The 14,246-nt window shown below is 40.1% G+C and overlaps 1 protein-coding gene across 1 annotated transcript in view; it reads right to left on the reverse strand.

Moving 5' to 3' along the window:
* The window catches only part of Mkl1 (megakaryoblastic leukemia (translocation) 1), a 95,146-nt gene extending 85,672 nt beyond the window's left edge, over positions 1–9,474 (reverse strand). Inside the window, exon 1 of the mRNA XM_012515466.2 lies at positions 9,189–9,474. Coding sequence (XP_012370920.2) covers positions 9,189–9,234 — 46 coding nt within the window. The 5' untranslated portion in view covers positions 9,235–9,474. The remainder of the gene's footprint in view (positions 1–9,188) is intronic.
* Positions 9,475–14,246: the final 4,772 nt, after the last annotated feature.

Here is a 14,246-nt window from a genome sequence, read left to right on the forward strand (position 1 = left end):
GCATGAGGCTCTGAGGGGACACCTAGACACAAGTCACAACACTGATTTTAAACTTTAACATGAAAGTGAGTATCTTGTTAAAATGTGGGTTCTGATCCTGTATGTATGGGGTGGTCTTTGAGACTCTCAGGCAATACAGATGCCACTGGTTCGCGGAACATACTTTGTATAGCAAAGACTTAGAAAACTAAGGCCCCAGTATCTGTTGGGTAGCTGAATGTTTACAGCGTAACTTCTCACTACCTTCTACAGCCAAGTATTTCATAAGCTAGTTTTATGGCACTGAATTCAGGAGTATAAGCAAACTGATTCCCAAGAGAATATACTAGGGTAACGGTTCAGGAAAACAAGGATAATTTAATTAGCATTTTAATTCTTCAACATCAGCATTCAACTTTGGAAACACTGTATATTAGTACCGCCATTTTATGCCTAAAAGTAGTCAGATTATGCTTACTCATCAAAAACAACAACACTGGGCTAGGGAGATAGCTCGGCAGTCTCAGCGCCTGCTTGGCTAGCTCAAGAACCCAGGTCTGATCCCTAGTACCACATGCGAGGCTGCTGTGCCTCCATTCAAACCAGGCATGGTGGTGCATGCCTGCAATCCCAGCACTGGGGAGGCTGAGACAGGAGGATCACTATAAGTCAAAGCTGCATAGTAAGACCCTGTACCAAATTAAAAAACAAAACAAAACTGTTATTAGCTTACAAGGACTTCTGAAAAGAGTCAGCAAAATCAGTAAGACAGTGTGCACAGGAAGAATTCACAGCTCTGCCAAGAATACAGCCTAACAGAAAAACTGCAGAGATAAATTTTAATAAAATTACAAAAAAGAAACAAAGACAAAAATGTATGAGGTTTATACAAACTAGTCAGAGTTAAATGGGACCGAATGTCTCCTTACTGCGCACGGTCTGGTCAACAGACCAAACCTGTAACTGCAGAGGTCTACAGTCTCGGTTCTAGCTCCTAACTCAGCATACCGTAACCCAGCCAGCTACTTCCTCTTTCTTTTAACCATACCTAGTATGTGTAATTTAATATGACTTTTTTGAAGCAATAGAAACGTATGCTCATTATAGAAATTAGAAAGATACAGGAAAACTCAAAGAAGAAAAAAGAAAACTTCCCATGAAATTCTACTACCCAAGGACTGCTATTAATATCCTGGTATACAGCCTAACAATCATTCTTTTTTTTTTTTTTTTTTTTTTTTTTTTTTTTTTTTATGTGTGGTGTGTGTGGCCAGTTCAGCCCACCAGGGGGCGGGGCTGGCTGGCATGTGGTGCTGGGGGATTGAACCGCGGTCCCTGATGCTTTTGCTAAGCTTGTTCTAAGCAGGTGCTTTAGACCACTGAGCCATCTCACCAGCCCCATTCTTTTTTGTTTTTCACTTATGTACTTGGTACAGGGTCTCAATACGCACCTCAGACTTGTAGTGATCCTCCTATTTTCAGCCTCCTCAGCGCTGGGATTACAGGCATGTGTCATCATGCCTGGAAGTGGTCACTAGCTCAGTGCGCCCTGGGGGTAGGGCCGGCACAGCATGTGGGACTAGGGATTGAACCCTGGTCCTTGCGCTTGCCGAAGTACGTGCTTAGTCCACTGAGCTATCTCACTGGCCCCAGCCGTTCTTCATATGTGGATAAATGACAAGCATTTTCTCCACATCTTTTTTTAAAAAACCTACTGCTACATTAGTATTCAATCAGATAAAAGTACCACAGCTATTTAACTAATCTTCTGATAAAATTTAGGTTTCCAGATATTTTGTTTGTGATTTACTACTACAAATAATGCTGTTTTGAACATTCTTATTAATAAGAATTTTCCTTAAAACAAATTCCCCAAAGTATGCTGAAGTTAAAGACAAAACATTTAAAAATATTCATAAGAGATGCCAAGTATCAAGAGTGTTATGACATACTGTCAGAACATCCAGGAAAAAAAAAAAAATAACCTCACAGGGATTGTCATTTCTGTCCCTGGGATTAATCAGGATGTGCTAGCAGGTAAACATGGTGATTCCTTCTGGCGGCTGCTCCCAGGTACCTACACTGTAACGGCCACAGCATCTGGATTCAATCCAGAGACAGTGGCCGTAGTGTGGGTCCTACAGAACCAACACTGGTTCACTTCCATCTCAAGAGAAGCAGCGCTCAAGTAAACCCTGGAAGGGGCCTTCCCACGGAGGGCAGGGAGGCAGAGTGAAAGCACAGTCCTGGACGCACAGAAAGAACATAGCGGTGAAGCAGCCACACAGAGGCCCTGCCTGAAACCGGAGGAGCAGAGCCCAGGGCAGTACTTCACAAAGGCTCTGCTCCTGCTTTCAGATCCATAGGACATGTTTTATTATCTGGGACATACTGAAATATAAGCCAATTCAGACCAAAATCAAAAAACAAAACCCAAAAAATCCCCCCCCAAAACCCCAAGTAACAAAAACCAGCTACCATGCATTTTTAAAAGATACTTACTTTGTGCCAGCAACTATTAAAAGCATTTGGATATGTTAACTCATTTAATACTAAAATTACTGAGGTATTACTTATATTACTATTTTTACGGGTTAAGAAACTGACACAGACCAAGTTGCCCAAGGTTCACACAGAGGCAGGCGTGGGCAGGGCAGGCCTAAATGTAAAAGCAACACTAGAACCAAGGGCTAAAGAGGGCGAGGAGCCAGCCCTGAAGCTAGGGACAGAGCTCCAAGTGGATGAAAGAAGTGTAAAAGCCACCAAACGACAGCTAAGGCACTTGGGGCGGTAAAGAAGCCTGTGCAGCTAGGGTACAATAAGCAAGGCAAGGGAAGGAAAACAGAACTGGCAGAGGATTCGGGGCTTGGGCAGACTGCACAGGACCGTGCCGCGCACCGTAAGGGTTTCTCCAGCCTGTTCTATGATCAATAGTCTCGGACAGGTTCTGAGTGAAGAGGGTTATAACCTGCCTTAATTTTAAATGAATCGTGGAAGTAGAACTTAAAATACTTGAAATTCTACATCTGCTCCATCTCTTACTGTGTCTTTAAGCTCTCGAGCCTTAGTTTTCTCTGTAAAATGTAAATCTACAAACAGCAGTTTCTATAAACATCAAATAAGACAACATACACAAAAATGTTCAATACAACCTACAATTAAAATTTCACTGAGTTTATCTTCTCTATTTTGTTAATTTCCTCTTTTCTTTTCTTTCTTTCTTTTTTTTTTTTTTTTTTTTTTTTTTTTTTTTTTTTGACATAGGGTCTCTGCTTTGTAGTACAAGTTGGCCTTGAACTCACTGGGTAGCTCATGGCCTCAAACTCATAAAAATCCTCCTGCCTCAGCCTCCTAAGTGCTAGGATTATAGGAGTACACCACCACACACTCAGGTAACACCATTTTTTCTAGGCCCTCTCTACTTACCCTATTGCCAACACCCCCACTTAATGTGACTTTCCACAACCTTAAGAAAGCACCAGAACACCACACATGAGCTAGGCCCAATTCTGCATTTTTGCTTGACAAGTGCAGGGCAAAGAAAACAGGGCTTCAGTACTACAGCAGGGCAAGGCTTTTCAGCTTTTTTTTTTTTTTATCACTACAAAGAAAACCCTATAAAATAATACATGTAGTCATCATAAAAATTTAAAATAAAAACAAGACTATATGAATCTCATCTTTATTTCATTTGGCACTGTTTTAATAAAGCTAAAACCATGGTTCATGGCCCTGACAACTTGCCTTATCCAAAAGTGAACTGAAAAGAGGGGGAAAAGAAGACAGAGACAGACAGATGCATTCAAATTCTTTTGATCTGGAATTAAGTCTAACGGACCCAGATAAATCAATGAGTCAGAGAAAGGTCAGTAAGATGGAAGCCAGAATACTGATGACAACAGCTGTCTGTCTGCCTACCTGTCTTCTGAGATCATCACCCAGGCCAGAAGGAGAACGAGATCACTGGTGGGAGCCCGACAGTTGCAGGCCTGTGGCATCTGAGCACACTTCCCGGAGGGTGGAAGAGGACCACCCTGGCACTTCTTGGCGCCACCTCTTTATGTAGGTTATTCTACTCACAGAAACCTGTAATGGCAAAGCTTAAGGTGTCTGGGAAAAAGCACAAACAGCCTCATACATTAGAGGACTCTGATGATTTCTTTGTATGTTACAGCAGAAAGAATATTGACATGGGAGTAAGGAAAATTATTCTTTTCTATCTCTGCCTCTAATTAATTATATTACTTCTGAAACTAAATTAATCTCAGTGTGCCAATTTCATCTTAAAAGGGCAGATAAGGAAATACCTAAGATTTTATTCAAACTTTACAATCCCTTAAATGTAAACAAAATCATGAGGGTCTTTTTTTTTTTTTTTTTTTTTTCCTTAACAAAGTACACAATAATACTTGGAATATACAGAGAGTCAAAAACAATGGGTGATACTGACGGTGCTTTAGTTGTTCATCAGCTCTACACACCTCTGCCTAATATGAATCCAAACCAGTGTGGTGGGCGAGAGATTGCCTGCAACAGCTAACACCCTACCAACAGCTTCACAGTTTGTCTCCATAATCAATCCGTTTTGTCCTGCCACTCTTCCTTCAAGGTTATTTTTATTTACTGTCCACCCAACTGATATTACTTTAAAGCACACAGCTCAGAGGCAAACTGTAACAATCAGGGAACTAATACTCAGGAATAAGTACATACACATTAAGGGAAGAGTCAAAGACTGGGAGACACCTGTTAAAATTATTAATTAACATAAAAAGTGACACAAATGTGGTATAATACACACAAGAGAATAAAAGTAAATACAACTAAAAGCAAAACGTATTTCTGGAGCTCTAATTTTTAAAAAAGGCACGTAGAAGACTTCTGCAAATGGGCAGGAGATGCTTCTTAGGTTGGACAAGGAAGTCCATGGGTTTATGTCAAGGTTTATGCATCTATTATACTCTATATATCCTTCTGTACTTATGGGCTTTACCTCAAGTAACAGTGAACTTAAAGGTACTCCATTTTTCATGGAACTCTGTTTTATCCTAGTCTCCTGGTTCTCCATCCCCCTTCCCTGAGGCAGCCATTGTTGCCCATTTCTTTTGACCTTTCCAGAGACAGCCTGTACATGGACAACGGAGTAGATGAGCACACGTATGTGCAGAAGAGACAGAAAAAAACCAACTACCTTCATAACTGTGCTGCATTAAAATCAAGCACGTGCCTTGGGACCAAAGCATACCTAGGGCACTGTCCCAACGTTTTTCTCTATGACTGAAGTCCGCCCCACTATGGCAGAGGTAGAAACAGAGATGTGTACACTGTCTGGATACAGGCACAGGGCCTGCCTGGGCAGTGGCTTACTTACTAGCTGTCAAGCACTGAGCCTTCACATTCCTCCATTCTAAAAAACAGTCAGCGCTGCACCACGTGTATTCCCTTACACCTGGTTTCAAAAATTCTGTAATGTCCATCTCAGGTCATTCCTTTTCTAGTCATAAGGATCCAGATAGGTCTCTGTAGCAATGGTTACAACTCTAACTGTGGTTCAGGGAAATGCACATCCATCTAGCAATGTACATTATAGGCAGAACGAGGGTACACTGCACATTCTGAGATGAAAAACAATTCTCACTTTGCAACCCATGCTTGCCCCTGATTTGGACAGGATGGCAGTTAAGAGGATCCATTTTATTATTACTTTTTTTGCCAGTACTAGAGCTTGAAACCAGGGCCTCACACATGGCAGGCAAGCACTTTATCAAGTATCAAGAGCTACTAGAGGGTTTATTTTTAAGAAAAATATCTTAAAGACTTGTGTCTACACTTTAGGGGAACTATGCCAACCCAAATTTCATCGTTCTTTCAGAAATACTTACTGAACATCTACCATGAACAACATCAGATAGATAGATAGATAGATAGATAGACAGAGATAGGTATAGATATATAGATATAGATATTCCTTGGGATGCTAATAATCTATTTAGGAAGGCATGAAGAAATGAGAAATAGGACCAGTGAGATAGCTCAGCAGACTAAGTGCCTCTTAGGCAAGCGAGGGACCAGGGTTCAATCCCCGGCACCACATGCAGCACCAGCCCCACCTCTGGGTAGGCTGAACCAGCCAACGAGACCAAGTGTGGTGGTGCATGTCTGTAATTTCAGCACTGGGGAGGCTGAGACAGGAGGATTACTATGAGCCAGAGCTGTGTAGTGAGACTCTGTACCAAATGCAAACAGAAGGAAGAAAGGAAGGAAGGAGAGGAGAGAAGAGATGGAAGAGAGAAAAAGTATACAGTGAGGCGGTACTACAAGAACAAAAGGAGAGGGGAGGGGGAAAAAAAGAACAAAAGGAGAAAGGATGGCCCTACTGAGACAGGTTCATAGAAGGGCAGTATGTAATTGGATCCAAAGAATTGGTAAGAGACAGCCAGTATGAATGAAGAGGATGAAACTCTTTACAGACATAAAGAATATCTCATCAAAATTTCCAACTTTCAAATACTGAACTAAAACTATAAATAAGTATACGATATAGCCTAGTACTTTGCTGTCAGATCCAGTTTCCTAAAGTTTGAGACTGTTTAAAAAGCTTTCCATATTAAAAATCCTGTCTAGAGGGCTCAGCAGACTAAAGCACCTGCTTAGGCAGACACAGGGACCAGGGTTTGATCCCAGTGTACAGTGCTGGCCCCGCCCCTGGAGATGTGCTGAGATTGCGACTGAGGCTGGGTGTGGTGGTGCACACCTGTAATCCCAGTGCTTGGGAGGCTGAAAACAGGAGGATCACTGAGTCCGATCTGTGTAGTGAGGCCCTGTACACCCTGTACTAAATACATTTTTTAAAAAATCCTGTCTAAAGGAGTTTACTTTAAAAATATGAAACAGTTTACTTATGGAAGAGGTATATACTCCCTATAAGAAAATCCGTACTTCACCTATATAAGGTTTACTTGTCTTGTTTTTTTCAGAAAAATCACTGCTTTTAGCACACTGAGGTTTCACAGCAGATGCCTTTTCACTTCCCAAAGCCTTTTTGTTTTTCCTATCATTAATGACAATATGGCTACCATACTACCCTTACAATCAGGCTCAGATACCTTACAAAACCATAAATTAAAGTTTTCGAACATTTAGGAACAGGTAACAGAAAATCCAGTTTGCTACTGTAGATATTTCTTGTTTAATGACCTACCTGTTTAATGACTGTTCAGACTTACATCTGAGGTACAGGGTTTGGTTTTATGACCCACCATTTGGCCTAATAACCTTTTTCAGGGTATAGTTCTGTACATCTTGTTTATAGAGCTTCAATGTCTTTTTTTCCTACAGTACATCTTGTTTATACAGCACTGATAATTTTTGCTGATTGTACTTGCAGTACTATAATTTTATGTTATACATTACAGTACTACAGAGGTACACAAATATTATAAAAGTAAAGTCGTCAAGTAGGAGTTTCCTTTGACCACTTCTTTGTTCTGAGTATTTTAATGTGCACACTATACACAGTTCCTCATTCAGTGACTGATTCAAGATCTAGATGCAGGAACAGAATGAGGAAGGCCTGTATTCCTTCCTACAGTTTTTCTACTTTTAAGAACATAAACAGAACAAAGATAAACACATACTCTTCTTGGCAGACCTTTAGTTCTACCTGTATTCAAAACCCTGTCAATTCATCCATACCTGTCTTACCTACTACTGTCCTTTGAAAGTTTTATGAGGGAACTGGTCCAACAGATGGGTGACTAGTCCTGGCTAACATATGCCTGAGAAAGAGCAGTTCTTAGACTAAAGGCAAGAAAGTATTAAGCACATCCCTTTCCCTTTTAGGGCTGGGAACACAAACTACTTTAGGAAAAAAAAAAATCTTTTAACTTTCACTAGGAAGTTATTGGATTCAGATAATCTGTAAGTAACAAGGTGATCAAGCAGTGAAAGGTCAAATGATTTAAAAAAAAAAAAAAAAAAGAATCTACCCCTCAGGATGAAATATGCAGTTCCCCACACATACCAAAGATCTGGAATACATACGGGGAAAAAAAATCTGAGTCAGTTTAACCAGGAGCTATTTCATCTAAGACAGACGGGAAACATTCAGATAAGAATACTATCTTGTTTAGAACACAAAGCTCAACAGATCTGTGGGGAGAAAGGGAAAGGGAACCTAAGCTACACAGCATATATGAACAACAACAACAAAAACCAAAATGATTCATTATGCTCATGTTTGCAAAACCAGAAATAACAAAATCGTAGTGGTATCCTGCTGTCTGCCCCATCCCTGTCCGTAAGCTTAACCGACCAGCATCTGATGCTGCGTCTGACTGACGGCTATCTGAGTCTGACAACACACTACCTAAGTGCTCCCTAAGGAGAAGAAAGAGACCTATCGCGCCAGGCACGGCATTTGCCAGACCAAAGGAGTCTGGTTCTCCTTTGAGTGAGGCCTGTGGATGGGAAAGCGGTCCCCAAATACCATTTGTATGAATCTTTGAAGACATGCTCTGAAACAGGAAAGCAGTACAGATTACATCTTGGCAGAAGTCTAAATATAAAAAAACGGGAACATTGCCTATTTTTAGATATCTGACTTACAAGTTTTAAAACATTACAAGTAGGAAACCATTAAAAACTGCAATTTAAAATTTTTTGAGATATTTTTTAATTAGAAAACTATTTTCAGAGATAAAATTTTGGAAATCCTGCATTTTCCCATTGACTTATGTCTTTGCTCAAACTTCCCCATCTCCAAAATTTGGTCCCTAGCCTATGTGTTATCAAGTAAATTTTTACAAATGTCACAGAAAAGATGATATATACAGGTTTAATAGGAAAGTGAAAGAAAAGGTAAAGAAAAACTTAAAGATGCTTTCACAAAAGCACAAAAATAGAGTACAATGATTGAAGATAAATGTATAAAATGTCAAAAGCTATCTTTCACTAAAAACAACTACACAGACAACAGAATGGTATTCTTAGTGGACAATCTTAGGACCAGTAAACTGTATCTAAGTAACTACCACTTGCAATTAAAGAAAAATCTTTCCTTAAACATTAAAATCCTAAAAACACGGCAACATTTCTAGACAGTTTATGCTTTATTTTCTTCCCTACCCTGCCCATTCCTAGTACACATATACCCAACCTTTTAAAAGGAATATACAGCAAATGAGATTTATGGGAAATAAAGGGGTTACCTGACTGTACAGCCATCATTAACATCTCAGGTTCCAGCAGAGTCATGATAAAGTCTTCTCAGAAACAACAGCTGACAAATTCAATGAAGTCAAAGTCACAGAAAAAAGGTCTCTTCCAACCCAATGAAAAGCATTCATAAATTCAAGCCCATGCTGGTACTCAAACCAGACTGTGAGAACTTGCTCCTGTTCTCAGAGCAATCACCAACTGTCACCCTTCACAGAAGCCAGGATGGCAGAGTTGAGCTACTGCCGAAAGGAGACCAGCAACAGGAGACCAATGCGCTCGGTGAAGACAGAGGGACTGTGGTGAAAGCAGTTGAGTGAGCTCCTCCCTTCTATGCGTCTCTAGCAGAGGGAGAAACACAGAAAGAATTTCCGAAAACAGATCAACTGCTTACCACCCCCTCTTTTCATGAGGTTTGGTTCAAAACCATAATATGAGTCTATTGCTAATGCAGTTTAAGGGAACAGATTAAATGCAATCCAAACAACTCAATCTCATGAAACAAATGGTCTAATTACTGACCTATTAATGAGAGGTAGGAATAGGGATTAGACACATAAACATACATACAAATACACGAATGTGCAAGCTAAGTAATTGTTCTGAAAAGTAATTCCAACAGCCTTTTCATCTGTGATATTTATAGATAACAGGCTAAGGAAGTTGAATATTTAACTGCAGAAGCTCAACTATTTCTCCACCCCCACTCCAATTAAAATATCTGTTTCAAAAAGTCATCTGAATACATTCCATAGCTGTAATCTGTTGTTCGGATCTGCCAGGCTCCTAAAAGAGCCCCTAACTTGTGCCCTCACGAGACACGCGATCTGTGGATAGACAACCTCACTAATGTCGACTCAAACACTTCGTGATTGCACTGCATGTACGGAGCACATAGGAAGACAGTTTCAACGTATAAGAATTTTCCTTTTCCCGGGGCCACGGAGATGGCTCAGTGAAATAAGCGCTTCCCTGGCAAGCGCAAGGGCCTGAGTTCAATCCCCAGTTCTGCCAAAAAAAAAAAAAAAGAAAGAATTTTTCTTTTCCTGATAAACTTCAGTTTTTCTTCCACCAGCATAGAGGAGATCTGAATAAGAACAAACGTGCACTTTACTGTGTGTTAAGGGAAGTGGGGCTGAGGGGCTAACTTTTCAATTACACACAGAGCAATTTTTTATTTACTCAGAATTAAAAGTTTATTTCCCTTGTAATAATAGTTGATTCTATGATAATTTTATTAAGATGGCTTTTCATGTATTTGGTAGATTTTTAAACAGCTAAAAACTAGAAACCCAGGTTTGCCTTAATCTAAAATTCCTCAATCTTTTTGGTGAAGTAATAGCCCATATCTTCAAAGCCTACTGTTGCAACCTTAGCCCAGCAAATACCTTGAGGATTACATAGTCAAATAAGTGATAAATAAAAGCACTAGGAGACCTTTAAAAAAAAAACAGTCTCAGAATGAGTGAGGACAATATTCTTAGAAAAGAAAAAGCACTGCAGATGGGGGAACGGGGGGTCCTATGGAAGAGAAAATTTTCCTCTTTCTCACTCCAAGAACATCATGTTTAGGAGAAGAGCTCTATATAGAACTGTGGGAATGACTCAACAGGCATCGCAGTGGCAGCCAGTGTGGGCTGCAGGCTGCTCTGGGAGGCAGGAGCATTCTCACCAGCCCTTTCTGGCAGCTGAGCTCTCTGTCTTACAGAAAAATGGGTAAAATGGGTAAGTTTCAATCCAGACTGAATGGAGGCTGATGAGAACCTAGCAACTGACGGAGACACGTCCCTATTAGGTTGAGTCACTGCCCTGTCCCTCTGTGGGCTATACAAGTTGCCATGTGAGGGTTTTTCAAATGAAACAAGTTCTCACAGTTCTGTACTTAGAGGAAAATAAACACAAATTATAAGATTCCCGCACAGAGGACAGCAGGAAGGGCAGAGGGCCGTTTCCCTCTTGCCAAAGCCCCTCTCTATTAAGAAAAGCGCTTGCAATGCCGCAAGCGTCAATATTCGGCCCTGACAGAGATGCTGACGGCCACACAGCGCAGTAACGACACAGCACACGTCAGCTGATCTCACTTTTTCATAGCAGGTCCACATCCCTGTGCACTTTCGGATAAAAGAAACTAAAGAAAAATTATCTTTAAAACAAATCTAAAAGCAATCTTAAAAGGAAATAAAAAGCAACAATTCCGCCTATTGCTCAGAATTTATATTTACACTCAAGAGCATCGGCACAGCCAGAAATTCATCATGAAAACAGGTTGTAAAACAATTTTAACTCTAAAAGTCTGAACCCCTATGGTTCAGAATAGTGAAGGCTTCAGTTCCATTACCGTACAAATTGCTAACATTTCATAAAAACAGAACTAAAGCAAACTTTAACAAGCTTTTACACAACTGAACATGGTTTTCAAGCTATTAGCACCAAGGGAATGCAGGGTAATGACCCTAATTTGCAAAGAAATAAAAGCTCTGCTTCTAATAACTTTCTAGCTATTCAATACAAGCGTAGTATGATCTACAGTCTCCAATTTACTCTATAGGGACAGGACACTGCAGGGTATCAAGGGGACGGATTTAAAATTTTTTAACACTTATTAGCATACACTTTACAATACTTTAAACAGTAATAAAACTTTGTATATAGCTTTCTTGTTCCCCACCCTGCCAGACTGCCTAAAGGTTTTTAATGTTCACAATCCAGAGAACCCAGACATGTTTTTATACTAGTTGACCTTCCTACTGAATTTGTTTCCATACTCTCCTTAAAACCGCTAATTTTCTAGGACTTTATAAAAATCCTATTTTCCTACCTGCCAAAACCTTTCCTCTCAGAATCCTAAATAGCTCTTCTTTCCTTTCATCCCTTATTTCTTTTACATCTTTCCCCACGGTAATCCCGTCCTTTCTAAAGGTTTTGATTTAAGTATTGATCTATATCAAGCTCTAACATCACCTCCAAATTTCTGGAACTAAGCATCTCTACCTAGCTACCGTAAGCACACATGTTCAAGCCCCAAGTTGGTATCACTGCCTGGCCCCCACCCACTGAGTTACACTACTCCTACTTCCTATCTTAGGTAACAATACTAAAGTCCCAAATTATAAATTTAGATTCCCTTGCCTCTAGCCCAACGGTCTAACTGGCTACCCAATGTAACTAATTATACTATACTCCTCAAATCCATTCTTTTATTCTTGCATGGACTCCTGAAATAGATTTTTAAAAATTTACAGAAAAGTCTGCCCTCTGCAGGGGTCCACACCTATAATCCCAGCACTCAGGAGGCTGAAATAGGATCACCACAAATTCAAGGCCAGCCTGAGCTATATACTGAGCTAAAGGTCAGCTTCAACTACACAGAAAGACTTTGTCTTAAAAAAAAAAAAAAAAAAAAAAAAAAGAATGACATAATTAATTAATTGTGTACACACCACAAAGCTTCAGAATTCATTGCCACATGGCCAAACTAGTTTCGCCTGTCCTACCTTGTGCCCCACGACCACACACACAGAGAACCTAGACAACAATGCATCACACCAGAACGAATTCTGTGAGTCACCTCACCTTTACTTTATATTTAAAAAATACAAAACTTCTTTTTAAGGTTAACAATATGATGAACATACCTAAAATCTTAAATTTCCTAATATTAACTAATCAATATTCAAATTTTTCTAGAAGTCTCAAAAGTTTTTAGCATTTTTAAATCAAAACAGAGACAACACACTACATCTCATTGATGTTTTGTTTGGCTTTTGTAGTACTAGGGATTGAAAAATGGTCCTTCATGCCGAGCTACATCCTCAACACTTTTTTTATTTTGAGACAGGGCCTTAATAAGCTGCTAAGTTTCCCAGGCTGGACTTGAACTTGTGATGCCTTGCAAAGTGGTAGGATTACAGGTGTGTGCCATCATGCTGGCTCTCGTCAATGAGTCTCTTCACTGTCTTTAATCTTCGGATGTCTCTCAGGTGCGCATGCGCGTGTGTGTCTGGTCCTGTGAACTAACAACAGGCTTGCAGAGAACTCTGCACTGGATCCTCAGCCTTTTTTTAAAATTTTGAGACAGGGTCTTGCTAATCTGTCCAGGCTACGTTTAAACTTGCAAGTTTCTTGCCTCAGCCTCCCAGAGTGCTGGAATTTTAAGTATGTGCTACCATGTGTGACTTCTGTTTTCTTATAATTTGTTAAAGAAACCAAGATGTCTTCCTACATTTTGGATTTTGCAAGAAGTACACCTATGGTGTCATTTAATATAATGCTCCACCACCCAAATTTCCAGTAGACTAGAAGTGAGGTATTCAGGCTCAAGCCGTTCCAGGATAACATTTCCGGTAAGAATACTTTACATGATAACATGCACCTCAACAAAAGTTTAACTACACAATTTCTTTCTAGCCTTGCCCGTATTAAAACCATCAGTGTTACCAAGTGATTCTTATTCATCCTTTACAACTGTTTTTAGGCACTGCCTTCACTAAGACCTGATCCTGGCACTCTCCCCATCCTACTCACGCCCTCCATAAAGCTGCAAAACACCCCTCACCTGTGCCCCCAGCACCCGTGTGCACCTCTGTTATTACTCTATTCCTGACTTAATTCCTCATTCTCAGATCTACCACAGTGTCTGATTTCATGGAAAGAAAAGCACTAGTTATCACAGAAAATTCAAACATCCTGGGAAAGAGTCATACACAAGACAAACTACCCAGACTGGATAGACAGATACACTGCTATAATGCCCACTGGTATACAGGCTGCAGGAAAGCTACAGGACGTACTAGAATATAAAGCTTCCCTGGCAAGCGCAAGGGCCTGAGTTCAATCCCTGGTTCCACCAAAAAACACAAAACAAAACAAAACAAAAAAAAAAATGACATCAATCCCACACCCCCCAGGAACAATAAGTCCTAACTGGAATGAAGAGGAAAAATCAGAAAAACAGAACACTTACCTCCCCTCCAAAATAAACCAACCACAGAAACTTTCAATCCTACCAATCATGTCAATTTCTATGAGGGAATTAAAACAGAAAGGTATAC

This window comes from Octodon degus, unplaced genomic scaffold, assembly GCF_000260255.1.
Source record: "Octodon degus isolate 3935 unplaced genomic scaffold, OctDeg1.0 scaffold00064, whole genome shotgun sequence".
Taxonomy (NCBI): domain Eukaryota; kingdom Metazoa; phylum Chordata; class Mammalia; order Rodentia; family Octodontidae; genus Octodon; species Octodon degus.